The sequence below is a fragment of the Theropithecus gelada genome, chromosome 1 (assembly GCF_003255815.1).
Source record: "Theropithecus gelada isolate Dixy chromosome 1, Tgel_1.0, whole genome shotgun sequence".
NCBI classification, from domain to species: domain Eukaryota; kingdom Metazoa; phylum Chordata; class Mammalia; order Primates; family Cercopithecidae; genus Theropithecus; species Theropithecus gelada.
The window spans coordinates 191159289-191184637 of record NC_037668.1 but is presented as its reverse complement, the minus strand read 5'-3'; the positions used below and the strand labels follow the sequence as shown (position 1 = coordinate 191184637).

The 25349-nt window shown below is 39.3% G+C and overlaps 1 protein-coding gene across 4 annotated transcripts in view; it reads left to right on the top strand.

The window, feature by feature from the left end:
- RABGAP1L (RAB GTPase activating protein 1 like) overlaps nt 1-25349 on the top strand; it is an 802566-nt gene that overhangs the window by 670125 nt on the left and 107092 nt on the right. The window contains exon 1 of one of the 4 annotated variants that reach the window (XM_025369034.1): nt 3911-4122. The exons of 2 other annotated variants lie outside the window; for them this stretch is intronic. In XM_025369034.1, coding sequence (XP_025224819.1) covers nt 4012-4122 — 111 coding nt within the window. In that variant the 5' untranslated portion in view covers nt 3911-4011. Of the gene's footprint in view, nt 1-3910; nt 4123-25349 lie in introns of those variants that run through there. One more of the 4 variants, XM_025369024.1, reaches the window with a different exon arrangement.

Genomic DNA, 25349 nt, shown 5'->3' with positions numbered 1-25349 from the left:
ACGTGATGAGAATATTCAACAAGTAGAATATGAGATATAGGAAAAGGGTCTTGACTGCTACTCTCCTGAGTTGAGATAATTTTTTTTTTCTCCCCCGAGATGGAATCTCGCTCTGTCACCCAGGCTGGAGTGCAGTGGCGTAATCTTGGCTCACTGCAACCCCTGCCTCCCGAGTAGCTATGTCTACAGGCGCGCGCCACCACACATGGCTAATTTTTGTATTTTTAGTAGAGACCGGGTTTCACCGTATTGGCCAGTCTGGTCTCAAACTCCTGACCTCGTGATCTACCCACCTTAGCCTCCTAAAGTGCTGGGATTACAGGTGTGAGCCACTGTGCCCAGTGAGGTGAGATAATTTTTATACTTGCTGCTTTGACTGATGAATTAAAAAAATGCTACTCCCATAATGAAACTGCTTTGCTGCATTGCAGAGAACACAACGATAGAAAAACAGCCACATCTTATTCAAGCTTTTCTTGATTTTTGTTTTGGCTGTTTCTAAATTTGACACTTGAGAATAGATGGTTTATTTGACTCGTAGTATGACCCAGGTATGCTTTTGTTAAAAAGAACAGTTCTAGAAGGATGACTGTTGGGGCAAAATTGGCTACTAGTATGGAATACTCTCTCAGTATAAAATCTCAGAACGACATTTAAAAATCATTGTAGATATTTTATTCGTAAACATTTTCTTAATAAGATCCAGAAAGGGTTTATAAACCTAATGAACCTATTTGATAGCTTCTATCAAATAAACCTATTTCTATCTTCTATCAAATAAACCTATTTGATGGAAGGAAATAGGAATAGGACACATTGCTTTTGACTTTCTGCACCCATGTGGAAACCAGGGATCTATTCTCTCCCTCTCAATTTACATGACCATGAGGAAAGTGAAACCTAGTGAAGTTAAATGACTTGCCCGGGGACAGACAGCTAGCTAGTTCCTGCTTGAACTGGGGACCATCTATTTGATTACCGGGAGTGCGGTTGGTTTCTGTTGCCTGTTTGATACTCTTCTGGAAAGTTTTAGCGGCAAATGGTATTGTCCACACCACGGCCCTTGATCTCAGGTAAATCTCCACACCACTGCCTTCTTTTTTTTTTTTTTTTTTCCCCAATGCAGTTGCATGGTGTGAAGGCGATAACCTCAGAAACTCAGGTGTAAATAACCCGGGGAATCAATGGGCTGGGGGGATGGTAAAACAAGAGTTTGTAGACATGACTGCGTACAATAGCTTCTGAAGTTTCGGAGGGTATTGGTTTAGCTGTTATTTCTGAGACTGGAGAAAATGACAGTAGAGCGACAGTTTCTCTAATCATCAGTTTTCAAAGAGCATGCTGTTCGTTGGAACCACAAATATAGTACACCTAATAAGGGGAAACGAAACCTTGAATTTTTCCTTCCCAGACTCTGAAAAGTAAACTTTAAGGAACATTTTAAGGGTGACAAAAGGTGAAGATTGCAAATCAAACTTAGAGTGTCCTTGCTTAAGAAAATCTGTGCACTGCAGCTCCAATAGAGGACCACTTGGGTTTAGAAATGACATGTTATTAATAATTCTAGTCACTGTGGCTAATTAGAACAGTCTGTTGAAAGTTATAAATTATAGAAGCTTTTAAAAACATTTATCTAAGAACCTATGTAGAATTCTAAAAGGACTGAATTATTTGAAGTTATTAGTCTCTGTGTACGTGAACTTAAACTATTTTTACGCCTTTGATTATTTTTCTAAAAATGTTTTTGCACACTTATAGCCTGATGTCATAAATGTTTTAAGAGTTTAATGTACAGCACCTCTAGGTGCTATTTAAAACTTTTTTCTGGTCCTTTTCTTTTGGGTTATAAGGGTTCTTCGTAACCAAGAAGATTACCTATAGTTAGGCTGAATGCACTCTCCCAGGGTGCATAGGCAGCTGCTCAACTGCGGTTATAACTCCTGTTTGCCCCTGGGTGGTTGCCAGCAGGGAGTAAGGCATTGTGGGAAGTACTTTCTTTACCTTCCACAACAGGTGTCTTTGTCAGTGCACCTTATTCAGATATCTGTGTGTGGAAGCACTGAGTCACTGTGTAGCAAAGAAAAATATGAAAGCAAGAGGAATTGCTTTCACATCGAAAGCAAGAGGAATTGCTTTCACATCTAGAAAATGTTGCAAGATAATCTGAAATCTTCTGGTGCTAGTGAATGCATGAAGAGGTTCACAGTATCTTTTAAAGTACTTCTGAAAAGATAAGGAGTTTAAAAGGTATGAACTGCCTGGACACCTTATAATGCCTTGTCTCCTGATTATCGTTTACTTTTTACCTGGTTAGTCAGCGTCAGGATAAATGTGCAGGAAAAAGATGTTAACGAAAATAATGCTTAACAGACAAAGCAGCACTGTCGAACAAAAATGAAGTAAAAATGCTTTACTGACTCCAGCAAGGGTCAAACACAGTTTGCAGCTGTTTTAATCTTGTGGATTTATTTAAAATATTTCATTTTTTTGTTTAAATAAGCTTATTAGATTTGCTTGTTTCCTAGCAATAAGGTGCTTTTCCCTCCTTCCTTGTGCTCGCTCTTATAAGCTAGAATGCTATAGCAGTTGTAAAACTCTACTAATTACATTTAAATGGGACAAGTGTTATATAAGTAATCATGTTACTGTAGATGAAAAAATGCTTTAGGAAAACATGGGAAAACAGACACTATAGATCTCCTTCTGAGTTTTGTTTTCTGAAAAGCAAACAAATTTAGACAACATAATCCTGTTATTGGTAATGAAGACTAAACATTTCAACCAGTAGCTTATTTCTTTTGATTTTTAGACAAACATTGCCAAATTGATTTCTAGTTCTAACAAATAATATTTCTCATAGTACTGCAGTGTCATGATCTAGAAAAAGCAGGGAAGAGATTAGCTTAATTAGGAATATTGAAAAACAACTTCAGAGAAGCCTTGTCTGTCTTCCCCTCATTTTTATTTGCTTAATTCTTTTTCCATGAAATTAGTATACATTATATTTCCTGATCAAGCAACTTTGTAATGGTGATTATGGGCAGCTTTCAAACTTTTCATCTGGAAATATGGCAGTTCATTTATGGTCTCCAGCTGTAATTTTAAAAATTACTACTGGTGGTTAAGGTACCAACAGTTAATGCTATCTACTGATTTGAATAATTAAAAGAAACCTCTAACCTTAAAGAGGACTTTTATCTATGGGAGCAAAACAACCAGTTTATAAATGAGACCCTTGTATTGCTTTCTGAATAACAACACAAAACTAAATTATGCTTAAAATACCTATTTTTTTTTTGTAGGAAAAGAAGTAATGATTATTAATTGATATTGCTGTCCCTGTTTCATTTTTATGTTTTGGCATTTTTTTTCTTTAACAGAAATACTCCGAGGGGAAAAAAATTGTTTTTTCATACTTCAGGAGATCATTTGTAACTGTACTATGAATTCTTTAAATTCTGAGAAATTAAAATGGTTTTCATCTGTTTATTTTCTAAGATTATGAGAAAATAAGCAGTAAGAACACTAAGAAAATTTACTTCTCCTCCAAGAACAATCGTCATGTAATAATACTGCAGTAAGAAGATGAGCTATTGTGAAGATTTTTAATTACCAAGAACATAACACAAATCAGTTTTTTTGTTGTTGTTATTGCTATAGGATATTTCTAGTTAGGAAACATTTTTTCTTTTTTGAAGTTTAAAGGTTTCCAAAAATTAAATTTTCCAGCTTCTCTGTTATGAATGCAGAAGGTGTTTATAGTGTATACTTCCTGCATAGATAAGAAACCTCCTTTGGTTTCCTAGTGGGGGTGAATTGCTAGCCAAGCCTGTGATAGCAGCTGCTTTTTTTTTTTCTTTCTCTCTCTTTCTTTCTGGATTTTTGACACTCCACCCCCTCGAACTCAGGTGGGTGTGTACACTGGCACTGAGCTGCAGTAGGATTTTTCCTTGGATAGTCTGGTCTGGAGCTGGGACAGCAGCTGCTGCTGTGGAAAGGCCAGCTGGCAAGATGATGGAAGAAATCTCCATTATGGTAGCCTATGACGCCCATGTTTTCAGCCAGCTGCACGATGAAGACTTCCTCACTAGTCTGGTGGCCATCAGCAAGCCCAGGTCTATGGTAGGTAGTGCCTTGCACACTACTCTGGGACTCTTTTCTTTTCTAACATGGTATCTATACTCCTGTAGCAACTGAGGCAAACTTGCTGTTGGCTTTGTGTTGTGTCTGCAGGTTTTCAAAGATTTATTTACATAATTAAACGCTCATATAACAGTAACACACTTAAAATGTTAGGCTGATGCTTTCATATATAATGAGGTTGAGAGGAATTTTATAGTGCCAAATATCATTTTGTCTTAAGTTTCTGTCTTGTAAATATGTATATAATTATCAGGTAGGGGCTACTTATATTTACATAGCTTACAATTGGGGCTCATAGAAGTGGAAGACTTCTACCAGTGAGTCGTAACATCAACTGAGAATTGAGCTACCTAAAAATCAGGTAACTTTCAGGGTTTTAAATTATTACTAAGAAGAACTATTAGGAAAATAACAGTACAATTTTAGTTTGGCTTTAATATTTGTAAAAAAAAAAATTTACCATTCTCTAAGGATCTTAGCGTGTGTGCATGTCCTGGCATAATCAAAAAATGAAGTTCTTGCAAGTGTTTATTTTTTCTTCTCTTAGATGTCATCATTATAATGGCTATTGAGTTTAAGATATCAACAATTTATACCTCTGAAACCAACTTTTTTTTTTTTTTTTTTTTTGAGATGGAGTTTCACTCCTATTGCCCAGGCTGGAGTGCAATGGCACGATCTTGGCTCACTGCAACCACTGCCTCCTGGATTCAAGCGACTCATCTGCCTCAGCCTCCCTAGTAGCTGGGATTACAGGCATGCACCACCATGCCCGGCCAATTTTGTATTTTTAATAGAGATGGGGTTTCTCCATGTTGGTCAGGCTGGTCTCAAACTCCTGACCTCAGGTGATCCACCTGCCTTGGCCTCCCAAAGTGCTGGGATTACAGGCGTGAGCCACCACGCCCGGTCCCCAGAATCAACTTTTTAACTACAATTGTAGTAACTTCTTGTTTATTATATTTAATAGGACTCATCACAAACAACAGAACGAAAGAGTGTATCATAACACTTAAATCTAACTAGTATAAAGCCCTACTTTTCTATTTTAAGGCACAGGAACCTTAAAAACATGGCTATTTCTTGAAACAACAAATTACAAAAAATAAAATTTAAAAAATAAAGGAGAAAGCTGTAGATTGATTTTCAAAGACTTAAGGGTTATATCAACCAGATGCAATAAATCAACCTTATTTAAATGCTAATTTGAACAAAGTATAAAAATATCTATAAGATAATTTGGAAAAATTTGACCTCTCATTAGGTATTTAATAATGATATTAAGAGAATTATGTAATTTTTTTGTGCATTGATATTACGACTTTTTTTTTTTTTTGAGAGGAGTCTCACTCTTGTTGCCCAAGCTGGAGTGCAGTGATGTGATCTCAGCTCACTCTAACCTCTGCCTACCTGGGTTCAAGCGATTCTCCTGCCTCAGCCTCCCGAGTAGCTGGGATTACAGGCACCCGCCAACATGGTTGGCTAATTTTTTTTGTTTTTTGTTTTTTTGTTTTTTTGTTTTAAGATAGAGTCTCGCTCTGTCACCCAGGCTGGAGTGCAATGGCGTGATCTCAGCTCACTGCAACCTCTACCTCCTGTGTTCAAATGATTCTCCTGTTTCAGCCTCCCGAGTAGCTGGGACTACGGGTGCACGCCACCATGCCTAGCTAATTTTTGTATTTTTAGTAGAGACAGGGTTTTACCATGTTGGCCAGGATGGTCTCAATCTCTTGACCTTGTGATCCACTGCCTCGGCCTCCCAAAGTGCTAAGATTACAGGCATGAGCCACGGCGCCCAGCCATTTTTTTGTATTTTTAGTAGAGACGGGGTTTCACCATATTGGCCAGGATGGTCTCAAACTTCTGACCTCATGATCTGCCGACCTTGGCCTCCCAAAGTGCTGGGATTACAGGTGTGAGCCACTGCACCCAGCTGATTCTATTATTTTTTTAAATGATCATTTAGAGATATATATTGAATAGTTATGGATGAAATGTCTGCAGAGATTCAAAATTAACCAGTAGATTATGCGTTGATAATTATTGAAACTGTGTGATAAGTATTAATACATAGGGATTCATTATATTCTCTCCACTTTTATAGAGATGCAGTTTGAAAGAATCAGCTGGGCCGGGCACGGTGACTCACGCCTGTAATCCCAGCACTTTGGGAGGTGAAGGCGGGCGGATCACCTGAGGTCGGGAGTTCGAGACCAGCCTGACCAACATGGAGAAACCCCGTCTCTACTAAAAATACAAAATTGACCGGGCGTGGTGGCACATGCCTATAATCCCAGCTACTAGGGAGGCTGAGGCAGGAGAATCGCTTGAACCTGGGAGGTGGAGGTTGCGGTGAGCCGTGATTGTGCCATTGCACTCCAGCCTGGGCAAACAAGAGTGAAACTCCGTCTAAAAAAAAAAAAAAGAATCAGCTGGAAGACAAAAAAAAAGCAGAAAGATTTGCAAAAAGCAAAACAGATATAAAACTGTAATATACTCAGCCAGTTGTGGTGGACCACACCTGTAATCCCAGTACTTTGGGAGGCTGAAGCAGGCAGATCACTTGAGGCCAGGAGTTCGAGACCAACCTGGCCAACATGGTGAAACCCTGTCTCTACTAAAAATAACAAAAGTCAGCCAGGCATAGTGGCGCATGCGTATAATCTCAGCTACTCAGGAGCTGAGGCATGAGAAATGCTTGAACCCAGGAGGTGGATGTCACAGTGAGCCAAGACAGAGCAAGACTCTGTCTCAAAAAAAAAAAAAACAAAAAAAACCATAATATATTTCTGGAAGTGGAAGTGTTAATAGAGAAACATCTGGCCCGTTGCATGCTTTCTTTACATAATATATATACTTTATGTTTTTATAATTATATATATTATATGAAGATGATTGCCAACCCCCTAGTTAACTACAATATACATTATAACTGAATCAGGATAGGATAATCCACGGTTGTGGATAATCTTTAAATTTTATTTTAGTCCACCATGAAAGCTTATCCAGAGAATTCAGAATTATGGCTGGGTGCTGTGGCTCATACCTGTAATCTCAACACTTTGGGAGACCAATGCAAGAGGATTCCTTGAACCCAGGAATTCACGACCACAATAGGCAACATGGAGAGACCTCATCTCTACAGAAAAACATAAAATAAAAGAGGATCTTGACAGGACCTTCATAAAGAAATGAAACAATTCTGAATTTTTTTTTTCTTTTCTTTCCTTCCTCCTTTCTCCCTCCCTCCCTCCCTCTCTTCCTTTTTTGAGACAAGGTCTCACCGTGACACCCAAGCCTGAGTGCAGTGATGTGATCATAGCTCACTGCAGCCTCAAAGTCCTGGGCTCAAGCAATCTTCCCACCTTAGCCTCTCCTGAGTAGCTGGGACTACAGGTGCACATCACTGCCCCTGGCTAATTTTTTTTTTTAAGAGATGGGGTCTTGCTATATTGCCCAAGCTGGTTTTGAACTCTTGGGCTCCAGCAATCCTCTCACCTCAGCCTCCCAGAGTGGTGGGATTACAGGTATGAACCATCACACCCAGCCAAGAGCCTCTTAAGAGGTCTGAGCTGAGTCTTCAAAAACTAACAGGAGTTTTCTAGGCTAAAGGAGAGAAGAAACAAATACAGAGATGTGAAGTAGCAGAGTGTAGAGGACAGCGGTGGCTGAAGAGGTGGACAGTGAACAAGTCATAGGGAACATCCTATGCTCAGTAAGTGTAGGACGTTGTGTGTGTGTATCTATATGGACGCAGGCACATAAGAGACTGGGAGGGAGAAAAAAATGAATGAATTAATATAAATGTGTTTACCAGGAAACACTCTTCCGTTTGTAGATTGTATGTATATTATGCCTTGTTGCAACCCTAGCGCACCAAAGGGAAATCCCACTCCTAACCCTGTAGCTCATTTTTAAATAGAATTTGTTGACTAATATGCAAAAGCCTTGGAGTTCTGATAGAAACACATAATACTGTTTTATATACCAAACTTTTAAATAATGCAGATCTTGGGGTGTTAAATTATAAAAGTTTCTGAAGATATTTAGTTTTCTTTATCAGATTTGAAATTTAAAATAGTCTTTTGGAGGTAATATTTGGTTTTGGTTCATTTGGAAAAGTTATGCTAAAATTGTGCAAGATAAAAATATATATCATTTGCTTTTTTTTTTTCTTAATATGGAGTCTCGCTCTGTCACCTAGGCTGGAGTACAGTGCACAATTTGGGATCATTGCAACCTCCGCCTCCTGGGTTTAAGCAATTCTCCTGCTTAAGCCTCCCCAGTAGCTAGGATTACAGGTGCTAGCCACCATGCCCAGCTAATTTTTGTGATTTTAGTAGAGACAGGATTCCACCATGTTGGCCAGACTGGTCTTGAACTCCTGACCTCAAGTGATCCACCCACCTCAGCCTCCCAGAGTGCTGGGATTACAGGTGTGAGCCACCATATCCGACCTCATTTGCTTTTAATTCCATATTGAATTTTTTGCTCTGAGATGAACATTTTTTCATCAAACAAACATTTTGTTTTTTTGTTTTGAGATGGAGTTTCGCACTTGTTGCCCAGGCTGGAGTGCAATGCGGCATGATCTCAGCTCATGGCTATCTCTGCCTCCCAGGTTCAAGAGATTCTCCTGCCTCAGCCTCCTTAGTATCTGGGATTATAGGCATGTGCCACCATGCCCAGCTAATTTTGTATTTTTAGTAGAGATGAGTTTCTCCATGTTGGTCAGGCTGGTCTTGAACTCCTGACCTCAGGTGATCTGCCCACCTCGGCCTCCCAGACTGCTGGGATTATAGGTGTGAGCCACCACACCTGGCCAAGATGAACATTTTAAATCAAATAAAATAAATTCTCAGATTTTCTGTAGTATGAAATTGCTTCTCAATCTGATAACTGCACTGTGAAGCAAATTACACTCTTGCTAACTTATAAAATCCTCCTTAGGTTTGGGTTCACTATTATTAAGGGTATTTAGAAACTTTCTTAGTACAGGCTTAATTAAATATCTTTCTGTAATTTGACTTTGTTTCATAATGGGAGGTGTTTTGATTCCTTGAATGGTAAAAATCCCATTAAATGCAGTGGTTCTCAGGTGTGGATACTGCATTTTTTTCTTATTCATAAGTAACCCTGTGTCTTTTTTGTTTTTGATAGGAATCTGTAGTAAAATATACATTGCAAGCTGTTACACACACACAAAACCGAAAGAAAATTTGACTGAACAATACCTACTGTTGCCATATGTTACCTATGAACGGGATTTTTCTGTTCTATTAAATGTTTAAAGGCTTTAATTGTTTATGACCCACTAAATTGAACTCAGAAATCTCTCTATCCACACTTTGGAAAATATGATTATATCCTGTTGAGTCCTTAAAATGAATGATGATGGGGCCGGGCGCGGTGGCTCAAGCCTGTAATCCCAGCACTTTGGGAGGCTGAGACGGGCGGATCACGAGGTCAGGAGATCGAGACCATCCTGGCTAACACGGTGAAACCCCGTCTCTACTAAAAAAAATACAAAAAACTAGCCGGGCGAGGTGGCAGGCACCTGTAGTCCCAGCTACTCGGGAGGCTGAGGCAGGAGAATGGCGTAAACCCAGGAGGCGGAGCTTGCAGTGAGCTGAGATCCGGCCACTGCACTCCAGCCTGGGCCACAGAGCGAGACTCCGTCTCAAAAAAAAAAAAAAAAAAAAAAAAAATGAATGATGATGGAAGAAAATCACAGATCCCTTTACATAAATTACAGGTAAGAAAAAACAATAAGGAAGCCAAGCATAACTTCTTAGGTCTTCCATATCATACACACACAAGCAAAATAAGAAATTACCTAGACCAATATTGTTTACTATGATAAACTAAACAAAAGCCTAGTTACTACTAGCAGAACATAAGAACCTTTTTTTTTTTTCTTTTTTTGGAGACTGAGTATGGCTTTGCCACCCAGGCTGGAGTGCAGTGGCTCAGTCTCTCCTCACTGCAACCTCCACCTCTCAGGTTCAAACTGTTCTCCTGCCTTGGCCTTCTGAGTAACTGGGACTACAGGCACACACCACCATGCCCAGCTAATTTTTGTGTCTTTAGTAGAGGCGGAGTTTCACCATGTTGGCCAAGCTGGTCTCGAACTCCTAACCTCAGGTGATCCACCTGCCTCGGCCTCCCAAAGTGTTGGGATTACAGGCGTGGGCCACCACACCTGCTTTTAAAGTTACACAGTTCTCAGTTCAAGTTTTCAATTCACTACTTACCAGTGAGCTACTTAATTTCTCTCAGCCTTAGTTTTCTCATCTGAAAACTGAGAGACATAATAGTACTACCTCATTGGATTACCATGAGGTTATTTGAGAGCACTTGTAAAATATTTAGCACAGTGAAAGCTGTCACTAATTGTCTCCTTTTCTAATAAGGGAGGAGCTACTCAGACTATTTGGAGAAGGTCTAAAGGAAGAAGTGGGATGAATAGATAAGGCACCCTGGAGATGCAGGAGAAGGAATGGGGAAAACAAAAAGAGAAAATGGACTAGTTGGGTTACCCTGGAGAATTACTTTGCTTGATTAGGGAATCACTATCAGGATATCAGTCCTACAGGAAACTTGAAGCCTTCTGCCCTGAAGATGGTGCTGAAGATCTTAGGTTTGAGCTCAGGACAGTGGGAAGGCAATGTAGAACCAATAGAAGGGAGTATATATAGGCCAAACCTTCTGATGAGTAGATGAGATCAATTACTGCAGCAGGAATCTTGCAGTAATGGACTGGCAGGGCCCACATTGACAAAGGAAAAAAAATTGTAAAGGACATTGGAGCAATGCAAGTGAAAAGAGATGACAAGTGTCTGAACTTAGACACTTGACACTGGCAGTGTAAAGAAAGAAATTAGTCTACACATGTTGGTTAGTTCTCACAAAGGATATATACATTAATATTATTTAGGAAGAAACAGCAACTGATGTTATGAGAAGAGTAAATGATTGAGATAAGTTGAAAATTAAGCTTCCAGCCATACAAAAGTGGAGATTCTTGTAGTGTCAACAGTCTTTGGGAATGAGAAAGTTAGGTTATCAAGAATAGAATGGAGGAAAAATGACCTATTCTGGCTTTACCATGTTCCATATCTAGAAATTCAAGGTCACAGTATCACGGTAAGATAATTGATTGTCCAATGGTTAGAACGCTGTCCTTTAACAAAAGCCATTTAACCAGACTAACACATGGGTATACTATATTGGCCCTGGATAGATATTCTTAACTGACAGAAACAAAAATAGCAGCACTGTGCCAGCAAAGGAAGGGAGCTCTTTCTTGGAGCTACAGTTTCTCTGTTCTATAAATGGGAGATGAGGGTAAGCATTCTGTAATTACTTCCTCCTTATCGGATTGGCACAGATTTCATCAAGCATGCCAAATTAAAAAACAAAATTCAGAGCAACTCCATATGTCAGAGATGGGGAAAACAATAAAATTAATACTGTTATTTCTAAATCTTTACTAGATATACATTTCAAATATTGATTAGAATAAACATAACAATTAAGATTCATCCATATTTTTTAAAAGTGTTATCTGAATATTTTTTATTCTCATTGTTACATAGCAAGTACATATTTTGGCACTACTTTATCAATTTCAGTTCAGTTCAAGCATCCAACCAATCATTTGGTTGATCAATTCTGATGAGTTAAGGTTCTTATAGTTAGAAGTAATAAAATCTTGTGCTATCTTAAACAAGAAAGGAATTTTATCACTTGGACAACAAGGTGTGTTCCTTTAAATACAAGGGCAGTTCGTCTAGGCAACAGAGCTGGTACTGGACTGACGCTGGCAACCATTCTCCCTATCTCTTGCCATCTAATGAAAACTTCTCTCTTGACATCTACTTTATTTCTCTGTCTCCAAGTTCTCGGCTTCTTTATTTCTATGGCAGAATATTGCTGCTACACAGCATCCACATTTATAGTTCTACCATCTGAATCACAACTCCAAATTTCTTTGGTGAGAATCTGACCGAATAGTGTTAGGTGAGTTTTGTGATAGTATAGAGCAGAGCCCCTGAGCACACACTCACACTAAACTACCTGGGTCCAATCGTACCTCACCCGCAATTAGCTCTATGACTTTGGGCTGATTACTTAATCGCAAACTTCATTTTTCTCATCTGTAAAATTGGAGTCTGTAAGAGAAAGTGCTCCTGACCGAAATCGGCCAGAAGCCCCTCTCATGTTTTATCTAAAGTAAACCTATCTTTAACTGCCAAGCCGTGTTTCGTGTTTCTTTCCTCTTTCTGTAACTCTTACAGGAATCGTGTTAGTAGTACCTGTAATATTATATCAAAATTAAGTTTAAATTTAAATTAAATCAGTAATTTATGTAAAGCACTTAAGAAAATTAATTCAGTCAATATATGTAAAGCACTGGATACCTAGCACATAGAAAGTAGCGTGTGTATGTTAGTTATTATTCCAAATTGATTCTTTTATTATTTATGAATGGATGAGACAAGTCTCCTGCTCACTGCTGCCTCAACCTCCTGGGATCAGGTGATCCTCTCTCCTTAGCCTTCCAAGTAGCTAGGTGTACAGGTGCATGTCACCATGCCTGGCTAATTTTTAATTTTTGTAGAGATGGGGTTTCACTATGTTGCCCAGGCTGATCTGGAACTCCTGAGCTCAAGTGATCCTCCGACCTCAGCCTCCCAAAGTGCTGGGATTACAAGGGTGAGCTACCACACCTGGCCTGGTTAACAAAAATTTAAAATGATGATTAAGGCCAGGTGCAGTGGCTCACACCTGTAATGCCAGCACTTTGGGAGGCTGAGGCAGGTGGATCACGAAGTCAGGAAATCGAGACCATCTTGGCTAACACAGTGAAACCCCATCTCCACTAAAAATACGAAAACTTAGCCGGGCATGGTGGTGGGTGCCTGTAGTCCCAGCTACTCAGGAGGCTGAGGCAGGAGAATGGCATGAACCTGGGAGGCAGAGCTTGCAGTGAGCCAAGATTGCACCACTGCACTCCAGCCTGGGTGACAGAGTGAGATTCCATCTTAGAAACAATAAAAATAAAATGATGATTAAATTATTAGAGAAACTTATTTATTTATTTATTTTTTTGTTGAGACAGAGTTTTTGCTCTTGTTGCCCACGCTGGAGTGCAATGGCATGACCTCTGCTCACTGCAACCTCTGCCTCCCACGTTCAAGCAATTCTCCTGCCTCAGCCTCCCGAGTAGCTGGGATTGCAGGCATGCGCCACCACACGTGACTAATTTTGAAATTTTAGTAGAGACAGAGTTTCTCCATGTTGTTCAGGCTGGTTGGTCTCAACCTCCCGATATCAGGTGGTCTTCCCGCCTTGGCCTCCTAAAGTGCTGGGATTACAGGAGTGAGCCGCCGTGCCCAGCAAGAAACCAATATTACATCAAAACTTACCACAGTGCACAAGCGCAACATGAAATCAAATTGTGGTACTCAAACTCATTGCAAGGACTTCAAGCTTATTTACAAACAGGATTTACAGCAAACAAAATAAAACAGTATAGCCCTATAATTGTAATGCCCACAATAGGATTTCTAGTAGGCTGAAATATAGAAGCCCTCTTATCCGACACAGTCAGGACTGTAGTTGGTTAATAGAAAAAGTTGGTTCAGGAGAAGAAGGATAAAAAATGCTAAATACTAACCTAAACAGTTGTTTTTACTTAAAACTTCCATTATCAATTTTAAGGCCTTTAATGCTCTTGGTCTGCATCGGAATTCTGAAATCCATATGCCTTCTAGTTTCAGTTTCCTTAAGAGGGGCAGTAAGTTAATAAATGCGTGAAGCAGTCTAAGGGCAAATTTGATAGATATTTTCATAACTTTTACATTTTTTCTGGCAGCATTGCCACCATTTAATTCTTTTTTTTTTTTTTTTTTGTTGGAAACAGGATCTCACTCTGTCTGGAGTGCAATGGTGCAATCTTGGCTTACTGTAACCTTTGCCTCCTAGGTTCAAGCAATCCTCTTGCCTCAGCCTCCTGATTAGCTGGGATTTCAGGCATGTGCCACCAAATCCAGCTAATTTTTGCATTTTTGGTAGAGACGGGATTTCACCGTATTGGCCAAGCTGGTTTGAAACTCCTGACCTCAAGTGATCTGCCCACCTTGGCCTCCCAAAGTGCTGGGATTACAGGCATGAGCCACCATGCCTGGCCTCACGCTTTGGTTTTTGTCCATGTTCCATTGACCAAACAAATCAAAAGGCCACTTCCAACATACTGGAAAAGGAAAGTGTACTCCACAATAGGGGTTGTGGGAGGGGAAAGTGAATATTTGCTGAACAATAATCTACCACATATATAATTGACCTAACTGACCCTTCATATGATCACCATGGTTAGGTTAGCTGTGTAAAATATATAAGCACTGTGTTTCTCAATAGCACATTTACATAATATTCACAAAAATTGTACATCCACAGATGCATCATCAAAATATGACATATACTCATTGAAAAATGCAGTAAAATTGAAAATTCAGACTTACCAAACAGTCTTTTACCATTATTAATTTTACTTGGAACTTTACAGTGAATTGGCACTCTTTTTTCCCCATCCCTTCCAAAGGTAAATAGAAACAGAAATCTCTTGCCAATGTTTCTAGGGTATGCCAACATTGTTATCTCAACCTGATCCATATTTATAGCCCAGGGATTTGCAGAAATTTGGGGGGAGTCATGGATTCCTTTGGCAGTCTGGTTAAGTCCATGGACCCCTTATCAGAAAAAAATGTTTTTAAATGCATAAAATAAGATAGGTAAGATTACAAAGGAAATCAGTTGTATTGAAATACACTAAAATAGGCCAGGTGCGGAGGCTCACGCTGTAATCCCAGCACTTTGAGAGGCTGAGGTGGGCAGATCACTTGAGGTCAGGAGTTCGAGACTAGCCTGCCAGCATAGCGAAACCCTGTCTCTACCAAAAAAATACAAAAATTAGCTGGGCATGATGGCATGCACCTGTAATTCCAGCTACTTGGGAGGCTGAGGCAAGGGAATTGATTGAACCTGGGAGGCAGAGGTTGCAGCGAGCTGAGATCACGCCACTGCACTTCAGCTCTGGGGGACAGAGCGAGACTTCATCTCAAAAGAAAAAAAAATACAATTACAAAAACAGATAGAAATCAGATTTATGATACAGTAATAAGAACTTCTTTATTAAACACATTAAATAGCAAGAAATGGTAGTGAGGCAAATATAATTGCAAAATAATTTTGAGATATATGTAATACATATAATGTGAATGAAAAACCTGTGATATCGGTGGTAGAATCACAAATAACACAGTGGATTGTTGGCTACATTTATAATAGAAGGAACTGATAAATTTCAGTTAGAGGTTCAGGAAAATAAAGGGTTTTTTTCCATCTAAGTTCAATTCAATGAATTCCCTCCACATACCCCTAATATAACCTTTATCTGATACTGACTGAGACACAAAGATTTTTACAAGTCTTTTCTTTCCTTACTGCAGACTAGGAGAAATCTTGATCGTGCCTTCCACTTTCTCTCTTCCTCTTAATGGTATAGAAAATTACTTTTGTGATTATTTAATGAATCTCTCAGTAACCTATAACTTCCCTATGTCTGTTGTTTTTTTATTTTGGAAACAGAATCTCACTCTGTCACCCAGGCTGGAGTTAAGTGATTCTCATGCCTCAGCCTCCCAAGTAACTGGGATTACAAGTGCGCACCACCATGCCCAGCTAATTTTTGTATTTTTTTAATAGAGATGAGGTTTCCCTATGTTGGCCAGACTAGTCTCAAACTCCTGACCTCAAGTGATCCACCCACCTGGGCTCCCAAAGTGCTGGAATTACAGGTGTGAGCCAGCATGCCCGGCCAGCTATTTCTGTTTTTACCGTTGTATTTCAAGCCCAGCATTGTGCCTACGGGAATTATACACACTCTGTACATATTTAATATATTGGGGGAAGATGAAATCCCACATAGTTATAAGCATAACCTTCAGTATGTTTGTGACAATTAAATACATTCATGTGTGTATATGTATACGATACGGAATTTATTTTTAAATCTTTTTATCCTTAGATCCATATACTAAGTTCTTATGATGATGGAATCAGGTTAGAGTCTAGCTGAGTACTTAGTTAGCTCTTTTGTTTTCTTTTTTGAAATTTTTGTTTTATTTTTTAATTTTAATTTTAATTTTTTTTGAGACAGAGTCTCGCTCTGTCACTCAGGCTGGAGTGCAGTGGCATGATCTTGGCTCACTACAAGCTCCACCTCCCGGGTTCAAGCCATTCTCCTGCCTCAGCCTCCTGGGTAGTTGGGATTACAGATGCCCACCACCACACCCGGCTAATTTTTGTATTTTTAGTAGAGACACGGTTTCACCATATTGGCCAGACTAGTCTCGAACTCTTGACCTTGTGATCCGCCCACCTCAGCGTCCAAAAGTTTTGGGATTACAGGCGTGAGCCACCACGTCCAACCCTGTTTTATTTTTATTTGAGACAGGGTCTCTCTGTTACCCAGTCTGGACTACAGTGGCATGATAATGGCTCACTGCAGCCTCAAACTCCTGGGCTCAAATGATCCTCCTGCCTCAGCCTCCCAAGTAGTTGGGATTACAGGTGCATGCCAGCACACCTGGCTAATTTTTTTGTGTGTTTTGTAGAGATGGGGCGGGGTGGGGGGGCGTCACATTGTTGCTCAGATTGGTCTTGAACTTCTGGCTTCAAGCAATCCTCCCACCTCAGCCTCCCATAATGCTGGGGTTACAGGCATGAACCACTGTGACCAGCCTTTCTGTTCTTTTTTGAGATAGTCTCTCTTACTCTGTCACCCAGGCTGGAGTACAGTGGTGCAATCACAGCTCACTGTGGCCTCAAATGCTTGAGCCCAAGTGATTCTCCCTCTTCAGCCTCCCAAGTAGCTAGAACTGCAGGCATACACCACCATGCCCAGCTATTTTTTTCCTTTTCTTTTTCTTTTTCTTTTTGTAAAGAGGGAGCCTCACTAAGTTGTTTTGGCTGATTTTAAACTGCTGGGCTCAAGTGATCCTCCTGCCTTGATTTTCCAAAGTGCTGGGATTACAGGTGTGAGCCACCACTCCCAGCCTTAATTAGCTCTTAACTGTTTCAAAAAACAAAAAACAATGCAGTGATTATTTCTGTTATACCTTTATTTAGTGGTTCACTTAACCATGTATACCTCCTATGTGCATAGCACTGTGTTAAGCTTTGAGACATCGTCAAAGAGATAACAGTCCAGTTTGAGAGACAGCCATGTAAACAGCCATGCATGAGTCAGTGATGTGAGCACTGTTAGAAATGTGTAGGTGCTGTTTCTCCTATATGCTCCTGTCATACCTTGCACCCTGTGCACTCACTGAAAAGGGATATTCTATCTGCTTTTCTGAGTTGTACACTGAAGTTCATTTTCCTTGTGGGTGGTTTTATTTCTTCTCTCTCTCCCTACCATAGTACCTGGCACATAGTGTTAGCAGCCAGTAAGGTTCTAATTATTGAATAAAGGAATGGTGGAGATAATTAGAGATATTTTCATAAAGATGTTTTAAAGTACAGGTTTTGATTTTTAAACTCTTACAATTTTACTTTATCAATAATACATGCACACAGTATCAAAATTTCAACAAATATGAAATGATATCCAGTGAAGCTACCTAACTATTCCTGTTTTCCTAGCAGTTTTAGTAGTTTTTTTTAGAAGTATCCTTCTATAAATATTTTTATACATGCAAGCAAATTTATATGTGTTCTCTTTTTACAGAGCTTTTGGTGTCCCTTTTATGTTCTGTACTTTGCTTTTCTCACTTAACAGTATGTGTTGATTTTTCTATGTCAGTTCACAAAGGGTGTCCTTGTTCATTTTAAAGCTGCATAGTATTTCACTGTATAGATTTCTATAATATGTGTAACCAACTCCCTCCCACTCTGTGAGTGTGTAGGTTGTTTTCAATATTTTGCTCCTACAATACTGCGGTGAATACTCTGATATAACATTTCACAAAAGTGTGTGAGTGTATCTGTAGATTAAATTCCTAGGAGTGGAACTGCTGGGTTGAAGGATACGTTCATTTGTGATTTTGATAGATAAAGCCAAATTGTTTTCCTTAAAGGTTATATTAGTTAATATACCCACCAGCAGTGTATACCTGTGCCTATTTAAAGGAGGAAACTTTTGAACAGGATTCTAAGAAAAAATAGGAATTTATCGGGTTGTCAGGGGACGGAAAAGATGTTCCAGGCAGAAGGAATAGCACTTTAAGAGGCACAGGATAGAAAGGTGGCACAAGAGGAACTTTAACTTGTTCCATCTGGCTAAAATGTGGGGGGTAGGCCAGGAAATAGAGAGTGGAAGTTGATCATGATAGGTTTTGTATGTAATGCTGAGTAACTGATGTTTTAAATTCTATAAATGAAGGTTTTGAGTGGGAAAATCATATAATAAGGTTGATTAATGAATTTTATTAAAAGAATAGCTATTTGTGTGTATTTATTTAAATTGACGTTTGCCAAAAGGGTGTAGTCCCTAAAGATTTGTCTTGCTTTTTTTGTATGTTTATTTGGAGACAGGGTCTCTGTTGTTCAGGCTCGTGTGCAGTGATGATCAGATCATAGCTTACTACAGCCTCGAAGTTCCAGGTTCAAGCGATTCTCCCACCTCACCCTCCCAAGTAGCTGATACTACAGGCACATGCCACCATGCCTGGCTAATTTTTAAAACATTTTTTGTAGAGACAGGGTCTTGCTATGTTGTTCAGGCTGGTCTTGAACTCCTGGCTTCAAGCAGTCCTCCAGCTTCAGACTCCCAAAGTACTGGGATTATAGATGTGAGCCACCATGCTCAGACTTTTCTTGGATTTAAATGAGCTTTTCTTTTTACTAAGGATTCAAATAATATGTTGACTGTAGAAAATTTTGAAAACACATATAAATAAAAACTGAAACACAGAAAGAAAATACAGAAGTTACTCATAAGTTTACTACTCTGAGGTAATCTCCCTATCCAAATAATTCCTATTGTCTATAAAACAATAAAAGAAAACCAATATATGTATTAGGTGGGTTAGAAAATACAAAGTCGCCCACAGTCTGGGTGGGCACGGTGGCCGCGGCGGTAGCCTCTGCGACTACATCTCCAACCGGCCCGGAGCCCGCGGCTTCCCTGGATCCCGCAAGCATCTCGCATGGTGGCTCTGGCTGGCTGCAGTACTCGGTCGGGCCGGATGACCAGACGCCTTTAGCTACCCACTGCCCTCTTCCGCCTGGGCTCAGCCCACCCGCGGGCGACTCACCCCGGGACACAGCACACTTCTCAAGTGGGTCCCATTTTTAGCCACGAGTGCTGAAAAGTCTAGAGGAAAGGAACCAGGTAGAGAGTCAGAGGGAGAAATTAGTTTCTATTTCCAGCTCCACCACTGTAACCCCTGGTTGAAGAAATATGAATATCAACACTAAATTGTTCATCAGTGTTATTTGTGCCAGCCTTTTCACCTTCCAGCTTCTTTTCTACTTTGTAAGTTACTGGTTTTCACGAAAGTTTCTCCAAGTTTCAATAGTCTCAGCTTTGAAAAGAAGATTGGATGGAACTCAAGGGTAGTATTTACATGCCGTTCTTTGGTGGTTGGTGTTCTTGGCCTGTACATTTTATTATTTGATGAGGCTACTAAAGCTGATCCACTTTGGGATGGTCCATCACTTGCAAAAGTGAATATTGCTATTGCTTCAGGCTACCTCATTTCTTTTTTTCTTTTCTTTTCTTTTTTTTTTTTTTGTGATGGAGTTTTGCTCTTGTCACCCAGGCTGGAGTGCAAGGGCGCCATCATGACTCACTGCAACCTCCGCCTCCCAGGTTCAAGCAATTCTTCTGTCTCAGCCTCTCCAGTAGCTGGGATTACAGGCGCCCGCCACCTCACCCAGCTATTTTTTTTTTTTTTTGTATTTTTAGTAGAGACGGGGTTTCACCACGTTGGCCTGGCTGGTCCGAACTCCTGACCTCAGGTGATCTGCCTGCCTTGGCCTCCCAAAGTGCTGGGATTACAGGCATGAGCCACCACACCCAGCCAGGCTACCTCCTTTCTGATTTGTCCATTATCATTTTGTATTGGAAAGTAATTGGTGACAAATTTTTTATAATACATCATTATGTGGCCCTGTATGCGTACTACTTTATACTGATATTAGTGAATTCTAATTTGGCATAATTTCTTCAAGAATCAGATATATCAAAACATCTCTCCAGATCACCCATTTGGAATCACAATATAAATAATTATAAATGTTTTAAAAACTGCTTCCGTTCTCTTGGCCCCTGAAATCACAGGCTTAGCAAATGGCTGGCTCTGTGTGGATTGGCAAGCTGAATGTTTAATTATGTGGGGTGAATATTATTTTCTCTTTGAACTTTTATGCCTTTAAAATAAAATAAAATAAAAAATAAAATAGGAAATAAAAAGTGGTTTCCAAAGACAATCACTTGTTAAGAAATTCTTGTGATTCCTTCTAGGAAGAGAGAAAAAAACAAAAGTGATGCATATACCTGCATAAATTACAGCATAATTGTTAACGTAGAGCTATACAACAAAGATCTCTTAAATAGGTGAATGTCTTTTAAAGACAGAAAGAACTGTTTTATTTTCTTTAAGGGCCTCACTACAAGCCTTTTAGATAGATTCAAATCACATGTGCTACTTTCCCTCTTTGTAACACTTCACTAGTAGGTACTTCCTAATCAGGATCTCAACAACTATCAGCCACATAGAATACTTGGAAGGAGGGTAACTTTTCATACTCGAAAGCCCTCTTCTGGAAGAATCCTAATATTATTAATAGCAAGTCTTCCACTTGTAGGAACAGTTTGTGACAAATCCTTCCCAGACTATTCTTTGAGTATACGAGTTAATATCTCCAAGTCACTGCTACTCTGAGCACATGCATCCTGCTGCTAGGGAAATGCATTAAGGTACCTTCAAAACTTTTTTTCCTCTGTAATTACATCCTAAAATTACACTGGAGGGAGGGCCAGGGTGAAGGGAAGGTGCATTTACTGAGCTATCTATCAAAGTCCACCAAGCTAATAGATTGTGACCACAATTTTGATGATTTGGGATTCCATATCTGCAAAAAGCAGTGTTAAAACTACACAATATGTGATAAATGATAGAATCAGGATAATTCCTCTAAATAGTTAACATTTAACCGGAAGCTCTACAGTGCTCTCCAACCTAACACATTAATTTATTCCTTCATGTAAAAGGATCATTTTTATTGCTGCTGCCTGAAAGGTACAAATTGCTTGGGTGTAGGCTGCTCAACTTCCTTCTTACTAAAGAGGCAGGAAATATATCTTCCATTTAAAGTGTTAATGGCATCTGTAAATGTGTAGTCCAATTTGTTATTGACTTGAACTCCAAAGATTTGAGAAACAAGGTTTAACTTTAGCACTCAAGATCGTTACACAAGAATTAAATGTTTTCAATGACTTCCTTTTGTGGTGTTGGGAAGGGTGCAAAAAGGAAAGAGAAGGCTGGAAAATAAATATATTTTATCTAAGAGGGCATGACTGAGTTGGCTAAGCTCTCAATTTCATTTTTCTGTTAGGAATGCTTTCACCTATTATGTTAGAATGTGTGCTCACATTTCCTGTTGTGGATCAAAATGGAGCTTGGAGTGCTACTTTTGGTGCAGGAGAGGACTGTTGAGACCAGAACCAAGTTGGGTTTTTTGTTGTTTTTGTTTGTTTTGTTTTGTTTTGTGTGTGTGTTTTTGAGACAGAGTCTTGCTCTGTTGCCCAGGCTGTAGTGCAGTGACATGATCTAGACTCACTGCCACCTCCGCCTCCCAGGTTCAAGTCATTCTCTTGCCTCAGCCTCCCGAGTAGCTGAGATTACAGGTGCTAACCACCATGCCCAGATAATTTTTGTATTTTTAGTAGAGACAAGATTTCACCATATTGGCCACACTGTTCTCAAACTCCTGACCTCAAGTGATCTGCCCACCTCGGCCTCTTAGAGTGCTGGGATTACAGGCGTGAACCACTGCGCCTGGCCCCAAGTTGTTTAACAGACACCTGCCAAAAGACAAGGACTTCCACTGAACCCTTATCAGGTCAAAACATGGTAGATATTCTACTAAAATTGGTCAAATAAGTAAATGGAATAAGTGAATGAAAATTGGTCAAATAAGTAAATGGAATAAGTGAATGAAAATTATTCATTCTTTCAAGTTTGTTTAGAGAAAATAATGGAAACCGTTCAACTTGAGAATAAAGTGTTTAAAATATGTATAGGCTATACAAATTTGAAGTGCTATTAGTATCCCACTATTAAGTGCCACTTGTTACATTCCCCTAAATAATCTAGAAGGGGCAAACAAAGAAAAACAATGTAAGACAAAAGTAATAATTCCACCCAGGGTGAAATGGCATTCAGACTACTCTAATTCTTTAATCTATGTTGTAGTTGCTTATGTATTAAACATGTACGAAAACTATATGAAATCGTTATTAATTCATACTGAAATGTTCACTTGCCTCTGATCTATTTAAGCCAAGCCAGTAGATGTCAACCTGTTTCTGACCTCAGGAGCCTGGGCCCACCTATGCTAACATAAAAGCCATGATGACTGTGGCAACAGTGTTGCTGACATTATACTGACCATATTGCTGTAAATGTCTCCATGGCACATCTGCTTCTGCAGAGTCAGTCTTACTCTGCTTTTAGAGACTTTCCCATAAATGCTAAAATGTACTTGCCTGTTAGTGTGTTTGATACTCTTCAAAGGGAGAGAATTGGCCTGGCATGGTGGCTCACACCTGTAATCCCAGCACTTTGGGAGGCTGAGGCAGGCAGATCACCTGAGGTAAGAAATTTAAGACCAGTCTGGCCAACATAGTGAAACCCCATCTCTAGTAAAAATTAGCCAGTTTGGTTGCAGGCACCTGTAATCCCAGCTACTCGGGAGGCTAAGGCAGGAGAATCTCTTGAACACAGGAAGCAGAGGTTGCAGTGAGCTGAGATCGCATCACTGGACTCCAGCCTGGATGACAGAGTAAGACCCCATCTCAAAAAAAAAAAAGAGAAATAATTAATTTCATTTCTTGGTTCTCACTGACTTCAATGAGGAGACTTGGAATAGGAAAAGAAAATTAGTGTATGAACAAGTTGAGATGAAACAGAACTGACATAAGAAGAACATAAAAGGCAGAGTCCATAAATCTTGCAGTGTGATAGCCTAGGTTTCATCTTAATAGCACTAATACAGACACAAAATAAAAAGACAGTTTGATGATATAAGTACAGTTTTTCAGGCCTGTCTTACAGGTGTTAAATCTGAAGCACAGATTAAGTTACTTGTTCAAGGTCACAGTGCTGGAAAATGGTAAAGTCAGGATTTGAGCACAGGCTTTTGGCTCTAGGGCTGTGCTCTTAATCATTATTCCAAATGCATGGCATTTGTTCTTTGTACTCCCTCATTAGATGTTACAGACAATATTCCTTTGATTATATATCCCTTTGATGATCAGAATCTGAACTTTTCTAAACTTTTGCAGTTTCTTAGGAAGGTGATAATTTAGACGTCAAATCTATAATTAGAGTTTCTTTTATTATTGGAGCATGGATTTTGAAGGTGAATGATTAACAGTGATTGACATTGTTATCAGATTTTTATTTACTTTCTTTTAGATGTTTGGATAATAAAGTAATCATGCTTGCCTGAATAACAGCAGTTCTCTGTTGGGCTTTGTGCTTTATACATGGAAAGGGAGCCTTGGTCTATTGCAAGGATACTAAACAGTGACTGTATAGTATAGCATGTTAACAATGTTTTAATAAATATTTTTAGCAATTATGAGCTAATTTAAGCCTTTTTAAAATGGAATATTTATTATTTACTTTGTGCCTAGTAATGTGTTACTGCTAAGACTAAATAAAAGAGCAAAGCAAATGCCATTCCTGCCTTCACAGCACTTACAGTCTAGCAGGCAAGATCGATATTAAACACGTACTCAAAAAAAGGGTTTGAGTTTTATAAAGAGAGGGAGTGCTGAATCCTCTGGGAACATCCTCTGATCTCATCTAAATTTGAAGCCCTGGGTTCTTGGGGAACATATGGCAAGAACTAATCCAAGTTAGGGGTCAGAGAAGAAGTGAAGAATGAGTAGGATTTAATCAGCTGAAGAGAATGAGGCTATGGGGAAGAGTGTTCTAGGAAGAAGAGAAATACATTCAGCCTTAGAAATGTGCATCAAAGAACTTAAACTGCAGAGACTTTGGGGAGAAAACAAACAACAAAAAAACCAAACACACACAAAAAAACTCTTAAAGAAATTAAATAAATGGATCATAGAGTACAAGAGCTCAGGAGGGGCTTGAAATTAGGCTGGAGAAGACGTTAGGAGCTAAATTACGAAGAACCTTGCTATTTATGATAAGGAATTGGGCTTTATGCAAAGGGCAGTGGAAAACTGTTCAAAAGATTTTTAGCAGGGCCTTCATTAATTTCGTGGCTCTATCAAAAACATTAGGCCAATTATTTAAACTTGGGCAATTCATTTGATCTTCCTAGTTCTAAATTTTCTCATTTTTAGAGTAGGGGACTTGGATTAGCCCTTTTAGATCAAAGATCCCTAATGTGAGTTTATGCACCCTGAGAGTATCATGTCTAGAAAGAAGTAACAGTGTCCTCATCCATCCTGCTCTCTATTGTTTTCCTTTTCCTTTCAGATTTCAATATCAATTTTGTCATGAGGCATATTTTAGTCAGTATTTTGGAGAAGGTATTCTGATGACTCCTATGTATGTTTTTTTGAAATAAAATTCATTTTATCATTATAAAGGTAATATAGAAAAAATGTTTAAGCATAGAAAATGAACAAGAAAGCAGACATAATCATGGATGTCATGATACTGAAACCCTTGGGATATAGCTAGACTGGAAGTCAGGCTGGTAAAGCAAATCCCATGAGAGGAGAGAGCACATACTGGGAGAGGGGAATGTTTGGGGGGTAGAATAATCTTCAGATTCCTGAAGGACTATGGTGCAGAAGTTGGAATAGAAGACAGAATTGTGGTTAATGAGTAGAAGCTACTAGAGATACAGATTTTAACTCAATTTGGGAAAAACAAAACTAGCAGTTAGAACTGTCCACCAGAAAATTAGTGAATTCCTCTGAATGC